The sequence below is a fragment of the Gopherus flavomarginatus genome, chromosome 19, assembly GCF_025201925.1.
Source record: "Gopherus flavomarginatus isolate rGopFla2 chromosome 19, rGopFla2.mat.asm, whole genome shotgun sequence".
Taxonomy (NCBI): Eukaryota; Metazoa; Chordata; order Testudines; family Testudinidae; genus Gopherus; species Gopherus flavomarginatus.
This window is the reverse complement of record NC_066635.1, coordinates 25,361,886-25,386,883: the sequence shown is the minus strand read 5'-3', so window position 1 is coordinate 25,386,883 and position 24,998 is coordinate 25,361,886. Positions and strand designations below refer to the sequence as shown.

Here is a 24,998-nt window from a genome sequence, read left to right as displayed (position 1 = left end):
ATTGGCTGCCAACATGACCAATGATCCCAGGACAGGTGAGAGATATCACTGGTCTACAATTTTTGAGAAGTTGTCTGCTTCAGAGATAAAATGTGATATTTATTATGTATTTTGATGTGCTGAATTCAAATATGACAATTAAAACAACTGGCTACTGTTTCTAAGATATTTAAGTTTTTACATTTTATGTCTATGTATATTGTGTAGATAGTAGAGTTTTAATCATAAATTGTAAACCTAGGTCTTTTCATGTGTTTATGGTTGCTTTACATGATAATATTTCACCTGTCCTGTTTAATTAACACTTTAAAAATCAGCAGAAGGGTTATATAAATAAAATTTATGATGAAACAAAAGGCAAAAAACTTATGTACATAGTTTAGTCCTATTCAGTGTCTACTCGGCACTTCTTAGCTTGTCTCTTTTATTCATTAAATGGAGCATCTCTTGTCACTGTCCAGCAATAGTCTGCAAGCATTTATGGGCTCCATTTGCCCTGATAGCCTGCCAGGAGATTCCACTGCTGTAGTCTGGAGCCCAACACCTCTGCCTTACTCTTGGGTAGTTAAAATCCCTGACAAGGTCAGTCAGTTCCCCTTGTGTTATGAGGTATGGTTCAGAGGAGGAGGATGGGAGAAACTATGGGTCCTGTGACATTGATGGTTCAGGACCAGAAGTTTCATCCTCTTCCTCTTCCTCATCCGACTCAAGTGAGAATGATTCTGGTGCATCACGAACCGGCAGTCCTTCTCCGTGGGGTACTGGGCATATAGCTGATGGAATATTTGGATAATGCACAGTCCACTTTTTCTTCTTTGACACACCTTTCCCAATTGGAGGCACCATGCAGAAGTAACAATTGCTGGTATGATCTGTTGGCTCTCTCCAAATCATTGGCACTGCAAAAGGCATAGATTTCCTTTTCCTGTTCAACCACTGGTGAAGATTTGTTGCACAAGTGTTGCAGCATATGTGTGGGGCCCACCTCTTGTCCTGATCTCCAATTTTGCAGCCAAAAGAAAAGGTGATAGGCTTTCTTAACCATAGTAGTTATACTGCACTTTTGTGATGCAAAAGTCACTTCATCACAAACATAGCAGAAGTTATCTGCACTGTTCACACAAGTACGAGGCATCTCTGCTCACTTTGGCTAAACAGGAATGTGTCCCTTTGCAAAATCAAACACTGACAAATAAGAGAGCATGACACTGTATTATTTCTAGAGTCGATATAGGGCAATTTGTTCAGCAGAGTGATGTAAGCTTCGTTATGATTGCATCATCCATGACTTCTAGGAATAACATGATCCAATTCATATCATGTATGATGGAATACCAGCTTCAGATTGCATCATTCATTGTTTTGCCTAAAAAGCAAGTACTGTCCAAACCCAGTCATAGATTTATTCATAGATCCAGTCAAAGATGTATTTTAGTCATTTCTGGTTTAAATTGAGATCCCTTCCCTTTATAACTCACTTATCCTCCGCCATTCCCAAGTCAAGGGTTGTATATACTGACCCAATAGCATATCTTGAAAACTAGAGCCAATCAACAATTTTAAGCATCATTTCCATTCTCAGCGACCCAGAATTAGTAAAGTTGGACTACATTTATTTCAGAAGCATTTTGGCTGTAGAGCAGTGTATTCAAACCCTTTTGTGAGACAAATTTTTTTTTTTTCTGTCCTCTTGGAACTGGGTGGAATGGAGGATGGGGTTTGCCAGAGGGTCTTGGCAATGTTCAGGACCCTCTCGTACACCGGGAATGGCATGCGAGCAGGGGTGGATGTGGAAAGCACGTTAAACAATGTGTCCTCTTGCTTCACCATTTCCTCCTCCTTGAGGCCCAAGTTCTCAGCCACCCTGAGGAGCAGCACCTGATGCTCCCTGAAGTCATCAGGTGGACTAGCCCAAGAGAGTCCTGCCACTGCCTTGTCTGGGGAGGAAGAGGACTACCAAGGGAGGTCCCGGGGTGTCATCACCCACCAGGGAGAGAGGTCTTGGGGTAAGCACTGGTTCTTCGCCCACAGCGTCCCCCAGTGCATCCTGCACTGATCCCAGTGTTGTTGGTGCCGATCTGGGCTTGTCCGATGCAGCGATCAAGGAGCTTCTAGCAGCTTCCTCCAGCTGGCCAGGGAGCATCGCCCACCGTGGACACCCTTCCAAACAGCCTCGTTCCACCTGCATTGGCATAACTGGTACCCCCAAGGCGTTCCAATAAGGCCATTGCGTCAGCCACTGGCCTTGCTGCCAGGTTGGCACTGCCACAGCTGATGCACCCTCCAGAGCCCAATTGCACTACTATCTAGGCGAGGGGCTGAACTGCTTCTCTGAGCTGGAGAAGTCCTCTGTCTCTGGTGAGCAGGTCCTTGAAGCCTGGGTATGGGGTCTAACTGTCTCCGCGGAGGACCGGTGCGGAGTAGGGAGAACGGCACCATGCTGTGAAGCGTCCCTAGGGTCATGGTGACTATGACTGATGGCACAATGATGACTGGTGCAGACTATGGGATGATAGTCTGTCCCTGGGTGAACTCCAGCGTGAAGGCGGAGACCAGAAGTGCAGGGCAGATGACTTGCATCGGCAAGCCGGAGACCCGGGTTGATGTGGAGACCAAGAATGTGGCAACATAGGGCTCTCCCTTGGTTCCAGAGACTGGCAGCGCTCACTTGACTAGTGCAAGGCCTTTCCAGCAGGCTTGCACTTGTGGGGAGACTTAGTCAGATCCAACGCCACATGCAGGGCCAGTTGCAGCAGGAGCACTCTATGCTCTTCTGGTGCCAGGAGCTGAGCGGGTGTTCACTGCACTGTCAGTCTGGGTCCCCTACCCCTCTCCAGAGTTGGCAGTGGGTCTCTTTTGGGGGAGGAATTCCCCGGGGCGGAGCCTCCTTGCGAGTCCAGATTTGGCAGGCAGCCCAAGCTGGGTCCTTTGCCCAACAGCCCCTGATTAGGTTTGCTCAGTGCCATCTTCTTAACCTTCTTCTTCGGCACCGGTGATGGGGGCCGGTACCGGAAGTAGCCTGGTGCTTGGAGGTGCACTACGCTCCAAAGCCTGGGTGCTGTGTTGGGCTGTGCCAGCTCACAATCTGGACAAAGGGCGGTCTCCATCAGAAGGGCCCTTAATAGAATGTTGCGCTCTGTGTGTCCTGGGACGAAAGTTCTTACAGATGCAACACCTTTCTTTTATGTGGGATTCCCCCAGGCACTTTAAACAGCTAGTGTGCGGGTCGCTAACAGGCGTAGGCCTGTTGCAGTCAGAACAGGGCTTAAAACCTGGAGACGGGGCATGCCCCACCTGGGGCAAAGTCCTGTTCCCCTTCTATCCCCGCTCAACTGACTGACACTTACCAGGTACTTACTAACAACAAATGGGACTATTTACAGTTGGAATAGGAGGTTTAAAGAGAGAAGAAAAACTGCTGACCACTTGAGAAGCAAGTGAAAGAATGCTCCAACTGACCACTATGGGCGGTAAGAAGGAACTGAGAGGGCATAGGGCAGGCAGCACCTGATATACCAACGCATGAGCATGGCACTCCAGAGGGCACCACAGCTGACTCTACGGGTACCACTAAGGCAGAAGTCTCCGACAATTGTGCACGTGGTGCGCGCACCTAGAATGGAATCGACGTGAACAAGCACTCGAAGAAGAACTAATGTCACCATCCTTTTCTCTCAGTCCAGATAGTCAAAACACTCACCCAGACTTCGTTATTTCACAATAACCACCTCCTCTCTGGCTGTGAGATCATCTTCCTCACCTATTGCTATGGCCACATCACTCCCACACTCTGAATCTTTTCACTGGTTTCCCATCTTCACCATTAATACCTTTCACAACTTGCTCCTTCCTCTTCTCCTCCTCTCATCTGTTACTACAACACCCCTCAGTCTTTCTGCCTCCTCTGCTCTAGCAATGATATCAACCATATCTGCCTGTCAGTTTTTCACACAAACACATCTGTACCCTCTTCCAGGCCATCCCTAACACATGGATCATACTCTCTGACCTGATCAATAAGGCCACTATCCTCTCCTCCAAATCCCTCTCTGCTGCGATGCCTACAAGAAATAGTCTAATCAATATGGACCAAGAAGCAAATGGGGAACGTTGACAACTTATAAATGTTTTAGTGCAAATACATATAAATATTGTTTGTCATTGACTGTATCCCGTTTTCCCCTCCCACTCTCCACATGTCAGTTATCTTACATTGTAAGCTCTTTGGGGAAGGAGGGTATTTGTATCGCACCCAGCACAGACACAACAATCCTAATCAGATCATCAGGACACAACAGCAGCAGGAGCAGGCATGCCATCTATTTAGTGGGGGGAAGGGTAGAGTAAGAGAAAGCTGAGGGGGTGTTACAATAGGGGGAGAAAGCCTTACCACAGCAGCTAGGAGGTTGGGAGCAGGGTTAAGTAGCTCAAACACCCACCCACACTGCAAATAGGTGTCACTGGGGCTGAAAGGGGGAAGAGAAAGAGAGAATGCTTCTCTCTCCCCCAGCAGCCAAAAGAGGGTTTCTGGAGAGAAGGTAGGCTCCAAATTTAATGAGAAGCCTACTATAGCCTAAGGTTGACATGAAAAATGAAGCCCCTGAGTGGGATCTAGGAACAGGATACCGTCAGGAACCCCAGAACTTGGGAGTGTATATTAGGTTCTCAACTGATCAATGCTCCAAGACAGTAGAATATCTGTTTATGGGTATCAGGACTCTGGTAAAATTCCAACGTCCTGCATATGGATGCATAGATAGGCATGGGGTGGGCAGCAGAAAAACAGTGAATAAGCTAAAAAAGAAAAGCAAGATATTTAGGCCAGGTTTACACTACAAAGTTTTGCCAGCATAGCCCCGCATGCAGACACAGTTTATACTGGGAAAAAAAAAGAGTCCTCCTTATTTATATAGCTTATGTCACTCAGAGAGCTATACCAGCAAAACAAATCCTTTTGCTGGTATATACTGAGCCCCCACTAAAAGGCATTACCAGGATAACTATACCAGCAACAGCTCTGTACTGTAGACTAGCCATTATAAAGGGGAGAAGAGTCAGAAAATAAAGGGAGGAGGTAGAGAGCACAACGGGGCAGGGGAGAGGAGTGGAGGAAATATTTAACATAAGCAAGAAATATAGCGCAAGTAGGGCTGGTCAAATGGTACTTGAGGAATGTTCACGTAATGAATGGGAAAGGAGTCATGAAACTATTCAGCAAGAACTATTTTGCTGTACTGCAGCAGCTCACAATAGGTCAAATACTACTCAGCAAGTATGTTAATCAACAAACAAGACAAAATATGACGAATAATAGATTCAGAGAATATTTCTTTTGCATTTACTAACAAAATATATGACTATTAAGGATTATACACAAACATTACATAATTATGTTATTTCTACAATGGCAGAGAGACATAAGCTTGGAGAAAGCGCATGGAAGGTATTTTTCACACAGGCTAATAGGAATTGGGTAAAATTTTAAACCTCTGACCTTAATTATTTCATACAGAAAAGTGACTTTCAATTTATTGCGTCCCTTTAATAGTGTCAAGATCTAATAACTACTAAATCTTGCCCTGGAGTAATACAACAGCAACAGAACCAAGTACATTAGTATATGGGAATGTCTTCAGGGGATTATACTCACCCTGGCCAGATATTTAATCTGGTTCTCTGTGGTCACCTGAGCATTGCCCTGTTCATTGGCACCAAACTGCACATTCCCCAAGTGCAACACACTAGCTACAATGCTCAGCAAATCCTAGCACAAGAGAAAGAAGAAATAATGGTCAAGAAGATGGGCATCAATATGGATTAAAGCTTAGTTGCGATGGGGGGGGGAGGGCAGTTTCTTTACATGTCCATCAGTAGGAGATATTTTTACATTTAGCTTTCTGCAGGGCACTCATTCAAAGGCTGCCTCCTGGCAGAAAGAACTAACTGAAGTAGGACAGTCCTCTAAGGGGAGAAGACTCAGGTGCACTTCAAGGCATTTCTTACCTCTACCTCATTGTCGTTGAAGTTGATGACTGATAGGGCCCTTCGCACAACCTTCCAGTCATTTTTATCATTGATGGAACTGACCCTCGCACACTGACCCTAAAAACACAGATTTTGAGATACAGTAATCCTTACAGCCTGACGCACTGTACATACAGCCCGCATAGTTCTATCATGTGTTGATTGTTACAGAAGGGGCCATCTCACCAATCTCTTTATAACTCTGTGAAGTAAGGGAAAGATACTGAAAAGTAATAAACCAGGGGTCGGCAACCTTTCAGAAGTGCTGTGCTGAGTCTTCAGTTATTCACTCTAATTTAAGGTTCTGTGTGCCAGTAATACATTGACGTTTTTAAAAGGTCTCTTTCTATAAGTCTACAATATATAACTAAACTATTGTTGTACGTAAAGTAAATAAGGTTTTTAAAATGCTTAAGAAGCGTCATTTAAAATGAAAATTAAAATGCAGAGCCCCCCCGGACTGGTGTCCAGGACCCGGGCAGTGTGAATGCCACTGAAGATCAGCTCGCATGCTGCCTTTGCCATGCGTGCCATAGGTTGCCTGCCCCTGTAATAAACTAAGAATTACATCTATCCTATAATACAGGATAGATAGTTTAATAATGGATCATTACTTTCACCCAGAAAGTTTCTCTCTCCTTACAGATCAACACTCTGATCTCTCCTTCAACTTCAACGAAGTCTATCAGGTAAGGAGAGTTTTTCCCTTTACTGAACATGCAAACCAATAAATTAGCAAACTGCAGGACCCTGTTCACACCTTCACTAGATAATGGTACTGTTGTGGGTTCTTCTCAAGGCCCAGACGCCTCAGTAGGTCATCTTCCCCTCCCTCTAGCAGCTGGTAGAAGATGTGAAAGTTCCTCTCTCCATGATTCTGATGGACAACACGAGATTTCTCCAGTAGGTAGTTCAGGATGTGACCCCCCACAGGTGCCCCCTAAATCAAAGAAGAGAAGCTGAAACATCCTACTTCTTAGATGGCAGAATATCAAAGACAAAGAGTTTGGAATAACGGGTCACAAAAAGTATAAGTGGCCTTTGTCATGTAATAGCATAAACTCTCTCATAAACTAACAAATACTGCGTGTGAGTTTGAGCTCTTGGATTTCCACAGAGTAGATCAAACACAAAGTATTAGAGAATAAAACTCAAAATATAAAACCATTACACAGATCAATATTACAGCAGACCTTGAATGTTGTGTTCACTTCTGGTCACCCCATCATAAAAAAAATTATACATGTCTCTTGACATGGATTCCATCCTTGCCTCTAATAATTTTGTTGCTTTTCTCTGGACCTTTTCCATTTCTGCTATATTAGAGACAAGGATGGAGTCCATGGTCCAGAGATATTTAAAAGCTTAGGATGATATCTGTCTATCTAGGTTTTACACTATGTTAATTCTCACGGCATTGTGGTATTTAGTTTAGAAAGGAAACAAACAAAATACACAAGATGAAGTTATATACATTAACTCTACACAGAAAACTAAGGCTGTCTCTACAATCTTAATTCTGTCTCTTTGTGCATATTCATGGTCTTTAATTTCAGGATCACATGCTTCCCCCCCCTCCGCCCCCTCCCACAGGACCCCAGCATCCTCCATTTTTTTTACATATATCTGTATATATAAAAATGGAAGTGATTTAGTTAATGTCGCATTCGAACATGGGCTAAAATGGAGCAGAGATCTTATTTTTCTCTAAAAGTAGGTGGTTCTCTGTGGTAAGATTTTTCACTGGATTAATTTTTATGCCATTTAAACTGTCTATGTAGTTTTGTTTTGGTTTCTCTTAATATATATTTGTAGTAGGAAAACTTTGAATCTGGGCCCTAGCTGAAATCTTGCCTGGGCTGTCCTACTTTTCACTATGGACATATTTCCTACAAAACACTGATTAGCTATTCATAGCTTGGTAGAGAGGTGGCCCTGAAGAGAAAGGATGCAATGGGAGAGTTTTCTAAAATGTTTCGTTCAGGGTCATCTTTAGCTCTTATTTGCATTATAACTGAAAGTTTGTGAGCTATGCCCACAAGTATGATTCATTGTTGATGGGACACAGACAAAACCGATAGATAGCACATCAAACCTTCCACATAACAAGCTATACTTTTCTGTTAGAGTTTACCCTACAACAGAGAATGGTTCATGCACAGCTGCTGGTGGATAAAATATTCGCCTGCCACACTTCTACCTTGTCTCTCTAGTATCTCAGGATCATCACAACTACAACAACACTGCAAACACACTTCTACCTCCACAAGTCTTCCTCTCTCTGGTCTCTGCCAATAATACCCACCCCCAATTAAACTTTAAAAAACTCCATGGTATTAATACATACACAAAAATTTGCTGGAAGCTATGAGGGTTGCTGCACACACCACATACTTGAAACAAACCCACAAAGGCAAGGGAAGGAGAAGTTCAAAACTCTAACAGTAAATACCCTCTACTACTCCACTCACAAGCACTTACCTTACCACTGCCACTACAACCATACACTGCAACCTTAACTCTTCCCCCCTAGGAATACAAGCCTTTCATCACCTCCTTTAATAACCATTGTGCACATAACCTTTTAATAAACTACCCTCTTCTCAGCACAACCAACTACTGCACTACACATCCACAATCACTAGGGTTAGGAAAAATTAGCTGGTAAAAGTGTTTGTGAACCAGGATGAAAACAGGGCAGTGTTATGGTCGTGGTGCATCGTCTGTGGTGCACAATAGTCGTGGTAGTGGTAAGGTGAGTGCTTGTGGGTGGAAGAACAGAGTCTCTGTAACTTTTGGTTTGACTTTTCACTTTCTTAACTTTTATGTTTGTGTCAGGCATGCTGTGCCTGTAGCAATTCTAGCTGCTTCACAATGAAGTATGTGTATCTAGAGAGAGAGATACACAATTATAAATCTGAACAACTCTAGAAAACATTTTGTACCCAAACTTTTCTGAAACAGTAGATTCCATTCACAAGAGGCTAGGGTTTTTACTATACCTGAACTGTTGATGCAGATCTCAATATCTATGTGCTTGGGCATCCAAGCAAGGCTACAACGAGGTATATAAAACAGATGTTCACCTTGTAATCAAACTGCACATCCATGTATTTTCCAAATCGGCTGGAGTTATCATTCCGAAGGGTTTTTGCATTTCCAAATGCCTAAATTAAAAAGATACCAGATAAAAAAGTAAACAAGCTTCAAAAACAAGGAAACCACAAAATAGGGCATTTTAAAATATTTTTCACAAACCTGCCAGTGGCTTAATTTACTGGCTTACAGACACAGTCTGAATACCCGAGTGACATATGTTTTGCCAGTATAAGTGGTAGTGTGCACAGCGCTATGTCGGTGGGAGAGCTTCTCCCACCAACATGGCTATTGCTGCTCTTTGGGGGTGGTTTAATTACGTTAACAGGAGCGCTCTCTCCCATCATTATAGAGCGGCTACATGAGAGATCTTACAGTGGCACAGCTACCCCACTGTAAGCTCTCTAGGGTAGATATATTCTAAGAAGAAAGTAAGCAGCTACCTGAATTCTGATTGTTTGAGCTGCACACATACTGCAAATGTAAGATTACCACCTTGCATGGGGCTGTTAAACCACTCCTCTCCTCCTTGCATAGATTTATCCTAATCCCACTCTGTTAGGAAAATGTGCCACCCGAAGGTGTCTTCTTAAAGCTTCTTCCCTCATCACCAGTATGACTTCATACGAACTCATCAGCCTGCACACAACGGTCACAGACCTCCTAGCCTTGCCCAAACCTGCCAAACTTCTCCCTCTCACAGGCCCACACCCAGAACGTTGTTTTGAACGGATGGTGGAAACAGTAAAGGGAACTGTAAGGATTGTACAGAACTTGACACTAGAGGTCACTATAACACCAGAAAAATGCAGCATCAAATACATATCTATGGTAAATCAGGGGACTGAGTTGCCTACACAATGCCAAGTTTCATAACCTGGACTTCAAATTACCTCTAAGACTGGATTGGACTGTAGGAGGCGATCTTTCACTGTTTCAACTTGGTCACTGGCTGGACATGTCACTGCATAGTACTGCAGGATTTTCTTGGTGGCTTCAGTTTTTCCAGCTCCACTCTCCCCAGATATCAGGATACACTGATCCTTCCTCTCAATGCGAAGGGAACGGTATGAGTTGTCAGCAATAGCATAACTAAGGAACAATGATAACTGGAAATTAAGTCTGCTTTCACAAACAGGAAAGGCAGAGAATCCTCAGTTAGGCGTTTAGAGTATCCATACTGTCACAATCACAACCAGAAGATATGCCAATTCCAGCCCAATATTCTAACAGTGCAAAATCCTAAAAAAGATGGTTCTTTGAAAATAGCGTTTATATGGATTGAGAAACTCTGATCCAAAGCTTCTATAATTACTGCTCACACCAGTTTTCTGGTGTACCTTCAAGTCTTGTTTAAATCAAGATGGATCACAGAATTTCAAACACATTCCTTGCAAAGAAAGGAGCATTAGCGAGCAATAATTTCTTCTTTTGCTACTTAAGGTTTTGCTTTGTAAAAATGTAATTTATTATAGTTTATCAAATTCCTCTCCCTTCTCTATCCAAATTCCACTTCTGGGGCATTTCCCAAATCAAAACAGTTGAACAAAGCAAGGGAAAGGCCAAGAGTACTGCATACCTTATATTTTGTGATGCATCTCATTTATTTAGAGATGACTGCTGTTCACATCATTATTCACAGTCTCTGTGAATCCATGAACACTATAACAGGTATCACAACTTCAGTCTCCTCTCCCCATCCCCCACCCCCCGCCTTTTGCACGGTGCCTCACTCTTACTTTGGATGGGGAAATTCTAGCCAGGATGTCTCAAGTGTTTTCCCATTAACTCTGATAGCCCATAATTTGTCTTTTACTGGGTAGTACAATGGTAGGTGCTTGGAACTAGTCTTGTCTGGTTGGGGAGGCGTCCCTCCCTGCTCCTGCTCGGCTGACCGCTGCCCTACTGTGAGGTAGAGGTAAAGCTTTACAAACCCAGTTCTCTATATACATAAATTCATAAACACAGTGTGTATACCTATCTCCTAATGATTATTAAGTTCAGAACATTACAAGCTTTCATAGAAGACCTTATCCAAAAATTTTATACACAACAACATTGTACACAACCAGCTGATTAAATTGTTTACTCTTGGGAGATCAGACTCCCCATTCTCTCTTTGGGCCTGGACCCTGATTGTCACAGAGACACACAGCATTTCAAGTTCATTGAGTTAAACCTTTTTTTCTTTTCAATGACTAGGTACTACAGACTCCACAGATAATCTGACTCTCAATTGTTCCCACTAGCTTTAAAGTATTTGGATAGCAAGGTAGAATTGTTTTCATTTTATAGAGCCCATTTTAAAAAAAAGCCTCGGAAAAATGGTCTGAATTGCTGTTAACAGTAACCGATGAAACAGCACACAGTCCAATGCTCAAAATGAGTCCAGTATCAGAGGGTAGCCGTGTTAGTCTGGATCTGTAAAAGCAGCAAAGAATCCTGTGGCACCTTATAGACTAACAGACGTTTTGGAGCATGAGCTTTCGTGGGTGAATACCCACTTCCTCAGATGCATGTAATGGAAATATCCAGGGGCAGGTATATATGTGTGCTAGCAAGCAAGCTAGAGATAACGAGGTCAGTTCAATCAGGGAGGATGAGGCCCTGTTCTAGCAGTTGAGGTGTGAAAACCAAGTTAGTCTATAAGGTGCCACAGGATTCTTTGCTGCTTTTACAAAATGAGTCCGTTTCCCACAACATTTAAAAATATTCAAAATTATTTTCTGTGCAATAAAAATACCCCTAAAGGAGTTGGTTTGGAAATATTGTCTCCTATATCAGAATAGTGTTGGCAGTCCCCGCACTTAGGATTTACTGAGCTGTACAGTTACAATTTCTCATTAACTGGTTGCAATGAGGACGAGAACTTTTTTTATTCTTGGACTGTTTGAAAGAGTAGTATTTTGCAGAGCACATCTTCCCTTCTACAATGCATAACTGAATAGAAGCAGAACAGGGTAATGCTCCAATATTTAAAAGGATTTGTTTAGTGTTGACAGAATCCTCAATGTTGTACACTGCAAATAAATAAACAGCCTCTGTCCCAGAAATGTTACTTTCTAATTAACATATATATAGACAGGATTCTGGATCTTCCATGTTTCTAGCAACCAAGTTTCTAGCATCACCTCATCATGCTTGTAACATACTCCCATCTCACTTGCACTGTTGAGTCACCTGCCAACAACAGGAAACAACCCAAATAGTTCTCCCTGTCTCTTCAAAGGTCTGTGGAAGAAAGAGTCTTCAAGAGGTATCTCAGGATTGGGCCCCAGCTCAGCGAGCACTTTGGTTAGCTAGGCTCACTCAGCTGTGTCCTCTCTCTCTCTTTTGGTCTGACAGAAAAATTCAGTTCCATTCAAAAATAACTTTCAAGCTTCAAAAATCTTTTATTTTAAATAGGAAATTGGGAATGTTCACCAGGCCATGTAAATAAATACATTTCTTGTTCCAACAGGCTCATGGTATCTTAGCAATAAGGGAAATACCAGATTAATGTTGGTCAAGCAGTGACAGAGGAGGTAGGAAAAAACCCATCACACACACACGCTTTCCCCCAGTTTAGTCATAGCTGAATAAGCTGCTTAGCAGCAAGGGAAACTTAGAACCAGATTATCTAGACACTGAATAACCCTGGAACAATGAGGTCTGTGATCCTGCCTAGGCTTGATCAGCAGCTCAGATTCCTCTGAGTCTCAAATCATTTGGCCATAAAGGAACTAACTCCCTTTCCAAATAACACTGTCAAAGGCAACTCACTCTCTTTGGAAAGCGAAGCAGGAATAAAACAGCCAGACCCCACCCTATCTAAAGGTCTCTTTTGCCCCCACTCCAGTACTCTGTTTGGAAGATGGAAGGGAAAAAAAGTCTTGCTTTCTGTATACCAGTATTAAACAAGCCAGGTGGGAATAGCACAAACGGTATTGTTTACCCACAGGCCACTCACAGGTGAGGAGAGACTTCATAGAAACTGACGCCACGGTATCGCTCCATGTGTTGTCTGCTGTAGATTTCCAGATCCTTGTATGGATTTACTGACACCAGAACTGAGCCAATGTAAGTCTGAAAAGAGCCGAAAGGAAAAGCATTACATGAAAGTTAGCATCTGTTTCTACAAGAGCCTTCAGAATTACTCTGGAATCCCAGATATTGTTACAGGGCCAGCCTGCAACAAGGGCATTTGGCATGCTGCTAACCGCTTTGAAGAGAGTGACTTGGGAGTCTGAAGACACAACCTCACAGCTAGCATATGTGGGAAATACAGAACTTGTATTGGATGTGTCCCTTTTACTGAAAATGCTGCACTTACATCTTTTAGTGACTGCTTCAGTGCTTTTGGACATCCCAGCAATGCAACTTCAGTTCTGGGTTATTTTTGACCATTCATTAGAATATTTGGGATCAGAGTAAGCCTGGGTTTGTTAAGACCATAACAGAATAGCTTTATGAAGCCAGAAGAATACAGTATGTGCTGGATTTTCAGTGGTGCTGGGCACTCAGAATTTCAGCTGAAGTTAACTGGAGCTGCAGATGCTCAGCAACCTGAAAAATCAGGCCCTATCTATGCCAACATGTCAGTAAACAGAACAGGTCTGAGAATCAGGATCATGGGCTATAAAAGGGGAGCTGGTGGACACCACCACATCCAGATCCCACACCTGCAGAACAAAAATCACTATGTCCAGTTTTCAGAGCAAATATCCAAATTCTAGTCAAAGATCAGCCCTCTGGCTGCTCTTTACTACTCACATAGATCAGATTCTCCTTGAATCGTTTACGCAGGTTTTCAATAAAGGCTGCTTCGCTAGTGAAGTTCTCTAGCAGGACAAAATCCTGAACCCCCACACGGTCACGGGCTGTCAGAGCACTCTCCATTGTCAACCCGATACCGTCACTCCCTGCCACCTGCAACCAAAACCAGTGAAATCAAAAGGCTGAGACTTTCACAACACACAGACCACTTTGCCCACAAAGCACAGACACAGGACCAGCATACAAACAAGAGAAAATAAAGCAAACCTCATTAATAAAGCAACCCCCCATCCACTTCACACTAGCAATGGCCAGTTTTCCAGAAGACGAGGCAGCTTTGGGAGAAAAAGTTATTGCCAAAAATCCAATCAGTAATAAAGCAGGCTCAAATAAACGTCACAAGAACAATGATTAACACTCTTTGTTCATTCTTGAAAAAATGTATACTGGTTGATACACCACTTCCAGGAACTAGTAAACAGTGCTGAGATTAAGTATTCTTGTCAAAATGAATAATGTATCTCTCTAGAATAATTTTTAATTTTTTTTTTTTTTTTAAAGAATTAAACTGAATCCAGATCTCTCCAAGGATCTTTCAGCAAGACTGAGTCTGAACTGCTTTCCTATTTCCATACCCTGTGGTAAAGGACCTGTCTTGAGGTAAACAGCCTTTCATGGAGCAGTAAATGCCCAAAGTGCTAACAAGTTGGCAGTTCTAGTCCAGGTATCTTTTCCTGATTTCTGACAACAGCACAACTGAAATTATAACAAAGATCTATAAACAATAATAAATATGAGAAAAGGGATTTCTTTTGCCTCTTTTCACATCATTAAGCTAGTAAGACTGCTCCTTCAAACTCACTCACATATTACTTCTCTTTCCTCAACTGCACTTACCTCTTCTTCTTCATGCTGGTGTAGAAAGTACCCATCAGGAATCAGAGCCCATTTCTCCTCCACAAATAACCTCATGCCCTGGACATCTATATCATACAGAATGGAAGAGCCCTCAGTGCAGTGCCCTAACCTGACTAGAGTTTGATGTGCACAATAACATCTCACTAATACAGTAGAAACCCTTAGAGAACATCCCCTTCATCAATGAAATTGCATCTCTACCTTTCAGATTCCCCAAAAGAGGGAAAAATTAAGGAGAAGCATATATGGTTCTCAGATTTTCAACCTGCTTTCTGCTCCGAGTCTCTCCCTTTCCTGTTTCTGCCATTTCAGTAAGAGCTGTGGAGGGTAAATCTGTGTTTTGGACGAGCAATAAATATTGTGAAAGCCAACACACACCAGTTTAATTTTGGTAGCATCCTTCACATCAATTGTACCACAAAGCGCTCTAGAGCTCTACAACATAGATACACAATGAGAGACTTAAAGGCAGCTAAGGCACATTTTCTGTTGAGGTTGAATGAGATGGAGGGCTCAGAAAACAGATAGATAGAGGGAGGATGTTCCAAGTGCCAGGACACAGAAGAAAACTCTCACGCTAACAGTGGCCAGATTGTGTGAGGAAAAACAGGCAACCAGGGCTAAATAAGTAGAGGGAGCAGAACAGAGACAAGTTCACTAACTCATCATTAATGAGCACTACACAGGCACAATCAGCTGAACTCTTTCATATGGGAAGGGACCACTTTTAATGGGGAGTGGTCTCAAATCTCAAAACTGACTCTCCTGGGCAACTGTGTTAAGAAGAAACTTATATTAGATTATGAATTGAAAACATTTCTCTATCTATGGTATTTATGTGGCCCCCATCACTGTAGTATCTGTGGACCTTACAATCTTTAACGTATTTATCTTCACAACACCCAGGAGATCAAGGGAACTTAAACAAAGAGAGGCTAAGTAACTTGCCCACGGTCACACAGGAAGTCTGTGGCAGAGCAGGGAACTGAACCCAGAACTCCCAAGTCCTATGCAAGTCCCCTAACCAATGGCCTACCCTTCCTCTAGAGCACAGGAGGGCAAACTTTTTGGCCTGAGGGCCGCATCGGGTTTCGGAAATTGTATTGAGGGCCAGTTAGAGGAGGGGTTGGAGGGCCGGCCTGCACCTCCTTTCTGTCCCCACCCCAACTCCTGCCCCATCCACTCCCCCGTTCCCTGATGGCCCCCCCCCCAGGACCCCTGCCCCATCCAATCACCCCTTCTCCCTGTCCCCTGACTGCCCCCTGCCACCCCATCCAACCCCCCCTCCTTCCTGACTGCCCCTCAGGATCCCTGCCCCCATTCAACTCCTATTCCCCTCCCCGACACCTATCCACATCCCTGCCCACTGACCACCACCCCAAACTGCCCTGTCCTCTATCCAATCCCCTCTCCCCGTTCTGTGCCCCCTTACTGTGCTGCCTGGAGCACCAGTGGCTGATGGTGCTACAGCCATATTGCCCAGCTGGAGTTGGCCCATGCCACCACCGCCACCATGCAGCACAGAGCACCAGGTCAGGCCAGGCTCTGCAGCTGCGCTGCCCCAGGAGCTCACAGGACCGCCGCTCAGAGCATTGTGCTGGCAGCAGAGCGAGCGGGGGAGTGGGGACAGCAGGGGAGGGGCCAGGGCTGAGCCTCCTGGGCCAGGAGCTCAGGGGCCAGGCAGGATGGTCCCATGGGCCGGATGTGGCCCGTGGGCTGTAGTTTGCCCACCCCTGCTCTAGAGTAATACCTTGCCATTTTTAAACTGAAGTGTCACTACAGGGAGGAAGTAGTGGGCATCACCTCCACAACTACGTCCCATTGCTTCACTTGCAGCCCCAGCAACAGCTGTAGTGTGAGCAAAGCTCTGAGCACCCTTTGATCATTATTAAATAATACAGAAAAGAAGAGCTGGAAGGGACTGCAAGAGGTCATCTGGTCCAGCCTGCTACATCTGCAGAGCCCCTTAGTGTAGATGCAGCACATACCAACAGGAGTTTTTCTGGTAACATAGTAAGGTTGTCTCCCCAATGATATTCACAGTGCCAACAGAGGAACTCTGTAGGCATAGATGCATCCACACTGTGGTTTTTGCCAGCACAGAAGTGTCAGGTAAGGGATGTGTGTTTTTTTCCCCACACTTCTGACTGACAGCTGTGGCACCAAAAACTGTGTGACAGAGAGAAACTAGAGAAATTCAAACTGTAAATAAGGCATAACGTATTTAACAGTGAGTGCAATTAAGCACTGGAACAATTTACCGAAGGTGGTGGTAGATTCTCAATCACTAACCATTTTAAAATCAAAATTGGATGTTTTTCTAAAAGATCTGCTCTAGGAATTATTTCGGGGAAGTTCTATGCCCTGTGCTACACAGGAGATCAAACTAGATGATCACTATGGTCCCTTTGGCCCTTGGAATCTATGAAACTCTTAGCATATCATAGGTTCTACTTTAATACAAATAGATAAGTAAATAAATAATGATACAATAAATATATAATGTAGGAAACAATCCTATATTGGCCCTTGCAAAATCAAATCGATTGTACCCTCACTGTTTTTTTTTCCAATCTCCAATGCCCATTAATTTATTACATTTTAATTTGATCTACTTCATTAAATGTATTCCCTTCAATCGCTTTCTATCTGATCTCAAGGATGTGACCCCACTTCCAGTTCTGCCAAATTCGTATTTCCATTACTTCTAAACTTCCTTTTATTTGCATTTTAGGGCTTGTCTACACCACAAAGTTGCAGCGCTGGTGAGGGGGTTACAGCGCTGCAACTTAGGAGGTGTACACACCTGCAGGGCATTACCAGCGCTGCAACTCCCTGTTTGCAGCGCTGGCCGTACACCCGGTCGAACCTCGGGTGTAGAGGATCCAGCGCTGGTGATCCAGCGCTGGTCATCAGGTGTAGACACTCACCAGCGTTTTTGCTGACCTCCGTGGAATAAGCAGGTATCCCAGCATACCTGAGGAAGCCTCTCTGGTAATCAAGCAAACTCCACTGCCCTGTGCTCACCTGACCCCTCCTTTAAATGCCCCGGGCAATTTAAAAATCCCCTTCCTGTTTGCTCAGCCAGGTGTGGAGTGCAATTAATCAATCAATCACTCAGCAACCATGCCTCCATGCACCAAACGAGCCCCAGCATGGAGCAATGCAGAGCTGCAGGACCTCATTAGTGTGTGGGGAGAAGAGGCTGTGCAAACACAGCTGCGCTCCAGAAGGAGAAATTATGATACGTATGGTCAGATATCGCAGTCCTTGATGAGAAGGGGCCATGAACGGGACGCCTTGCAGTGCAGAGTAAAAATTAAGGAGCTGAGGAGTGCGTACTGCAAAGCCCGTGAGGGAAATCGAAGATCAGGAGCTGACCCCACAACCTGCAGGTTTTACAAGGAGCTGGATGCCATACTTGGGTGTGACCCCACCGCAAATCCTAGGAGCACGATGGAGAGTTCAGAGCAGGGAGCAGTGGGGTATGGTATAGAGGACGGAGACAGTGAGGCTACTGGCGTGGAGGGAGACACCCCCGAGTCCCAGGACACATGCAGCCAGGATCTCTTCTCCAGCCCGGAGGAGGCTAGCCAGTCGCAGCAGCTGGAAGCTGACAGTGAGGAGGAAGCTGAAGATCGTGCTCTTGGTAAGTTGATTTCAATGTTTTGGGAGAGGAGGATTTGGGTTATGGCTGCCTGCATGCATGCCTAAACGTGGAATAGCCCATTTATTTGATCTATCACGTCTCTGTAATCTGCCTCAGTAATCTCTTGAAATGTTTCTGCAAGAGCGTTTGCAATTTGCTTTCTCAAATTGATCGGGAGAGCCACCGTGGTCCCTGTCCCGGTCAGGCTAACTTGTCCGATCCACTGTGCAGCGAGGGGTGGGGGGACCATGGCTGCACACAGGCAAGCTGCATAGGGGCCAGGGCGGTATCCACATTCCTGTAGAAGACCCTCCCTCTCTTCCCAGGTAACACGCAGCAGTGATATGTCTGGCAGTAGGAAACCCTGTTGAGAGTTTAGGGGTAACTGAGTGCAGGGCGCCAGATTCGCGGTTCCCCAGCCCATGGCGCTCTGTTTTCCCCCCCACCCCCCCTCCCAGCACGTAGGTAGCCCCGCGGTGTGCTTCCGTGTTTCCCACTCCCCCTCCCAGCACGTAGGCAGCCACGCGGTGTGCTCCGGTGTTCCCCGACTCCCCCCTCCAAGCAGGTATCCTTCCCCGCGGTTTGCTCTGGTTTTCTCCACCCCCCCCTCCAAGCAGGTATCCTTCCCTGTGGTTTGCTCTGGTTTTCCCCACCCCCCCTCCAAGCAGGTATCCAGCCCTGCAGTGTGCTGCCCTGTTTACCAGCCACCCTCCCAGCACGGAGGCAGCCACGCGGTGTGCTCTGGTGTTCCCCGACCCCCCTCCAAGCAGGCATCCAGCCCCGCGGTGTGCTGCCGTGTTCCCCAGTCACCCTCCAAGCAGGTATCCTTCCCCGCGGTTTGCTCTGGTTGTCCCCCGAACCCCCTCTCCAAGCAAGTATCCTTCCCCGCGGTTTGCTCTGGTTTTCCCCACCCGCCCTCCAAGCAGGCATCCAGCCCCGCAGTGTGCTGCCCTGTTTACCAGCCACCCTCCCAGCACGGAGGCAGCCACGCGGTGTGCTCTGGTGTTCCCCGACCCCCCTCCAAGCAGGCATCCTTCCCCGCGGTTTGCTCTGGTGTTCCCCGACCCCCCTCCAAGCAGGCATCCAGCCCCGCGGTGTGCTGCCCTGTTTACCAGCCACCCTCCCAGCACGGAGGCAGCCCCGCGGTGTGCTCTGGTGTTCCCCGACCCGCCTCTAAGCAGGCATCTTTCCCCGCGGTTTGCTCTGGTGTTCCCCGACCCCCCTCCAAGCAGCCACCCCCCCACACACACCCACACCCACAGGACAGCGTGAACGCGGACCAAAGACCCCCCCCCCCCAAGCAGCTAGCTCACCACCTTCCTGTTCACTACTGTCCCTTCTTCAGTACACCAGCTACCCCCTGTACCCATTGCTGATAAACCCTAGTGACCCAGTGGTCAATTCCCACTCCCAAGGGGAAATCGGGGCAAAACCACTCACCCCATTTCTCGCCATGACTTAGCTTGCCTGCCCTCTCTGTATTATGTGAGGTATGTGAGAAGGATGCTACCAAAAGTCTCAAAAGTCCTTCAAACTGTGATAATAAACAATGATGCCTCTGTGTATTACATGGTTCTATCTCTGTTTTCTAGGGACCTTGACTACTGCAGCCGTATCACCGGCCTCACGTAGGTTGCAGAACTTGAGACGGAATCCTAGGAAATCAAAAGAGGAATTGATCAAGTCTGTTATGAGCCACTACAACAGAGAAAGTAGGAATACAGAGGAATGGAGAGAGAAGACGTATGAATGGAGAAGCAGTGTACAGGACTGGAGAAAGAGTGTACATGAATGGAGGCAAACAGAAAGCAGGAGAAAGGGATTGTCTGCCAAAAAAACCACAAAGCAGATGATAAGCCTCCTGTCTCGCCAAACTGAGTCTTTCGAGTCTCTTGTAGCCATGCAGACAAATATGTACCGTGGTAACCCACAGCCTTCCCAAATACCTCTTCCTTGTTCCCCAGTCTTTCCACAAAACAGCTTTCTCCAGCAGCCAGTTCCATATTATCCCCAGCTGCCCCCAACACCTATAAGATCACCTACCAGCCCTGATAGCTATAATTCTTACCCTGTTCACTCCACCCCCACTGTTCTGCAGCATAGTAATGCTGAAGTGCAGCAGACAGGGAATATTGATCAAAATAGGACATATTAAAACCTGTAAATGTACAGTCCACCACCCCTACCCCCTTGTCTGTTATGTACTGTTTGTTGAATAAAGTTTTTTCTTTCTATTTCTTTCACTACGTTTTATTGTTGCTGGAAGTGGGAAATATTACACAGCAAGGTAAAGCAAAGCACATCAAATGCATCAAACATTACTGTTGGCTCTCAGCATCAAATTGCTCCCTTAAAGCATCTCTAATTCTTGAAGCCCTTTCCTGGGCCTCCCTATTAGCCCTGCTCTCTGGCTGAGCAAACTCATCCTCCAGGCGTCGAACCTCAGAGGTCCATTCCTCAATGAATCTTTCACCCTTCCCTTCACAAATATTATGGAGGGTGCAGCATGCGGATATAACTGCGGTGATGCTGCTTTCCATCAAATCTAGCTTCCCATAAAGACAGCGCCAGCGAGCTTTCAAACGGCCAAAAGCACACTCCACAGTCATTCTGCACCGGCTCAGCCTGTAGTTGAACCGGTCCTTGCTCCTGTCAAGCTTCCCTGTATATGGTTTCATGAGCCATGGCATTAACGGGTAAGCGGGGTCTCCAAGGATCACAGTGGGCATTTCCACGTCCTCTACTGTGATCTTGCGGTCTGGGAAAAAAGTCCCGGCCCTCAGCCTCCTGAACAGGGCACTGTTCCAAAATATGCGTGCATCGTGCACCTTTCCAGGCCATCCTGAGTAAATGTCAGTGAAACGCCCATGGTGATCCACAAGCGCTTGCAGAACCATGGAGAAATACCCCTTGCGATTAACATACTCTGATGCCAGGTGGGGTGGTGACAGAATAGGAATATGAGTCCCATCTATTGCCCCTCCACAGTTAGGGAACCCCATTTCTGCAAAGCCATCTACAATGTCCTGCACGTTCCCAAGAGTCACGGTTCTTCTTAGCAGGGTGCGATTAATGGCCCTGCAAACTTGCATCAGCACCATTCCAATGGTAGACTTTCCCACTCCAAACTGGTTCGCCACCGATCTGAAGCAGTCTGCAGCTTCCAGATTGCAATAGCCACCCGCTTCTCCACAGGCAGGGCAGCTCTAAATCTCGTGTCCCTGCACCGCAGGGTAGGGGCGAGCTCAGCACAAAGTGCCATGAAAGTGGCTTTTCTCATCCAAAAGTTCCACAGCCACTGCTCGTCATCCCAGGATTGCAGGACGATTTGATCCCACCAGTGAGTGCTGGTTTCCCGAGCCCAAACGCACCGGTCCACGGAGCTGAGCACGTCTGTTACTGCCACAAGCAATGTACTGTCTTCACAGTGAGGCGATTCAATATCATCGTCTGACTCCTCACTGTCACTGTCAGTCTCACTGTCGCTCTCACTCTCACTCTCATTTTGCAGCTGAAGGAATAGCTCCACTGCCAAGCGCGATGTGCTGGCAACATTCATCAATAAGGTCGTCAGCTGCTCAGGATCCATTTATAAAAAAAATCGCAGAAAAAGCGCTGTACAATCACAATGCTGCCACACTGCTCCGAATGTGTACAAAAGCACCACGGGGCATTGGAACAGGAAGCGGAAAGACAATCACACTTCCTTCCCCTTCCCACAAGCCACAGCGCCGATATGGGACGAGGTGCTCTGTGGGATAGCCGCCCACAATGCACCACTCCCAACAGCGCTGCAGTGTGGCCACATCTAACACCACTTGCAGCGCTGGTTGCTGCAAGTGTGGCCACTCTGCAGCGCTGGCCCTATACAGCTGTACTAATACAGCTGTAACAACCAGCGCTGCAAAATTGTAGATGTAGACATACCCTTAGGCTGTTACTGTTAGGGAATAGGAGAACGGAGATAATCTCCTAGGACAGCTCAAGACACACCTAGCTTAACAAAGAGAAGGATAAGGGACGACTTGCTCAGTCTGTAAGTACCTACATGAGGAACAAATATTTGATAATGGGCTCTTCAATCTAGCAGACAAAGGTATAAACACAGTCCAGTGGCTGGAAGTTGAAGCTAGACAAATTCAGACTGGAAATAAAAGGTAAATTTTTAACAGTGAGGATAATTAACCACTGGAACAATTTATCAAAGGTCATGGTGGGTTCTCCGTCACCGACAATTTTTAAAATAAAGATTGGATTTCTTTTTTTAAGATATACTCTTGTTCAACAGAAATTATTTTGGGGGAGTTGTCAGTGTTGTACAGAAGGTCAGACTAGAAAATCACAATGTTCCTTTTTGGCCATGGAATCTACAAATACCCAAATCCACTTTGCTATCTGACCAATACTTAAACGAAGTATTTGGGAAAATAAGTACGAAGTTAATGGCTGGTCTGAAAAAAATCAAACCAGCTGGCTACCACTCTGCTGATATACCCCAGAATTTATCAGTCACTTGTATCACCACTACCAGGAACTATCTTGGAGCAGATTCCTAAGGGGGCCCAAGCAAGTCACAGCAGCCCCTGGATCACTCTCTGCAGTAATAATGCAACAAGCCAGGAATGCAGGGCTTTCCCACTGAGCCAACCTTACCATCAGGTGCTACAGCCCTAGACAAAGATGCAGAGCTATTTTTGTTGACTCACACTGCTAGATGGGTCCTATTACCTCCATCCCAAGACATAAGAGAGTCTGGAGTATACCTCTGGGACGGGGACTAATGTCCTGCAGGGGAAAACCCTAGCAGCAGCAAAACTCTGCAGAAAGTTTAGGTTAAGGTTTGTGTTTTGTTATTTATGTTAACAAAGACAATCCCTCACAAAGGCCACGTCCAGACTAGGAATTAAAATCGATTTTAGATACGCAACTTCAGCTACGAGAATAACGTAGCTGAAGTCGAATTTCTAAAATCGAGGTACTCACCAGTCTGGACGGCGCGGCATCGATGTCCGCGGCTCTCCGCGTCGATTCCGGAACTCCGTTCGGATTGATGGAGTTCCGGAATCGATGTAAGCGCGCTCGGGGATCGATAAACCGCGTCCAGACTAGACGCGATATATCGATCCCCGAGCAATCGATTTTAACCCGCCGATGCCGCGGGTTAGTCTGGACGAGGGCAAAGAGAGAAATTTGGCCCAAATCCACTATGTGCGCCTCAGTATGCAGCATCACACATACGCTGCTGCCAACTCGTGTGATGTTATTGAGTCTTATGATATTCGGTGTCCCTCTTGAAGCTGCTGCTCTTTGAGACAAGTGATTCTGAGAGACTTTCAGCTTTCATTAAGAAAAATAAAAGTTTCTATCCTTCATGGCTGTGGAGAAAGACACTGAAGCCAGAGGGCAAATTTAAAGAACCTCACAAAAAAAATTTTTTTTGGTTAATTCTTGTGATTTTTAAGTTGATTTCGTGATTGTTGGGAGCTTGACTCTTGAGTTTTGAAAAGCTGGGGGTTGGCAATTCTGCAATCAACCTTCAAATCCATTCCTCCTGACCAATCCTCTATTGCAAAATGCCAGAGGCACATAAACCAATTCCTCCACTCTCCCCAGCACATTGGGCAGCTTCTTTCAAGCTGGTGGGAGGAGGACAAAGGAATCAGCCACAGACTCCAGCTGATATGAGCAGTGATCAAAACAGGGAGTGCTGCATTGGGGCAGGGGGAGGGGGTAAAATAGGCCCCAGACAAGGCCACCCCTTCCCCATTACCCCTCTACCCACCCATTCAGAGCTATGCAAGAGACACCCCCCACACACACACACACACACACAAACACACAACTCTGTGCACTAGGACCCAGGTGGTGCCTCTCCTACTTTCCTCCCCCTGGCTTTGGGGGGTGTATGTGTAGGTGGGGAAATGTTGAGAGAAGCCAGCCAGAAAGCGCAGCTGCAGAAGCAGCCAAAGCAGGGAGGTTCAGAGAAATGTCTGTAGTTTTGATTAGACTTTCTCTGACCTGTGCTGATTAACTGTTTGCACCAACCCTCCTGTTCCTCTACAGTCTTTTCATCTTAACTTAAGGGGATCTGCCCCCCTTCTCCCCTATCCTGACCCCTCGGTGCCCTTTCAGTGTTCCCTCTTCCTTCACTTTTCTTTCAATTTACCTAATTCACTTCTTACTAAACCCATCAAAAAAATTTGTGGAATTAAACACACTGTTTGCTACCATCACATTTTCCATGCTGCTTGTGTGTTCTACCCCCTTTTCTCTCCCTGAGTCTATCAGGTCTATTTCAACTGTAACCTCTTTGGGGAACAGACTGAGTGGTCTAGTGTGTGCAGAGCCCAGCACAATGGGGTCCGTTCTTGGTTGGTCCTCACAAACTGCCATAATAAACATGATTATAAATAAGAAGAAGATAGGAATATCCTTCATTTCTTTGGTACTTTGGAACTATACCATTTATCAACTGGATACAAAATTCCTCAGCTAATGGAGCAAATTTCCATATATGCAGGTCCATTTACACACAGTTTTTGCAATGATTTAACCA

At 45.6% G+C, this 24,998-nt stretch overlaps 1 protein-coding gene across 3 annotated transcripts in view; it reads right to left on the bottom strand.

The window, feature by feature from the left end:
- Nucleotides 1–24,998, bottom strand: part of MYO1C (myosin IC) — a 139,379-nt gene that overhangs the window by 54,729 nt on the left and 59,652 nt on the right. For all 3 annotated transcript variants that reach the window (XM_050929287.1, XM_050929289.1, XM_050929288.1), the window contains exons 2-8: nucleotides 13,873–14,028; nucleotides 13,070–13,185; nucleotides 10,014–10,212; nucleotides 9,111–9,191; nucleotides 6,785–6,964; nucleotides 6,004–6,102; nucleotides 5,651–5,764 (exon numbers count right to left, since the gene is read on the bottom strand). In XM_050929287.1, coding sequence (XP_050785244.1) covers nucleotides 5,651–5,764; nucleotides 6,004–6,102; nucleotides 6,785–6,964; nucleotides 9,111–9,191; nucleotides 10,014–10,212; nucleotides 13,070–13,185; nucleotides 13,873–14,028 — 945 coding nt within the window. The remainder of the gene's footprint in view (nucleotides 1–5,650; nucleotides 5,765–6,003; nucleotides 6,103–6,784; nucleotides 6,965–9,110; nucleotides 9,192–10,013; nucleotides 10,213–13,069; nucleotides 13,186–13,872; nucleotides 14,029–24,998) is intronic.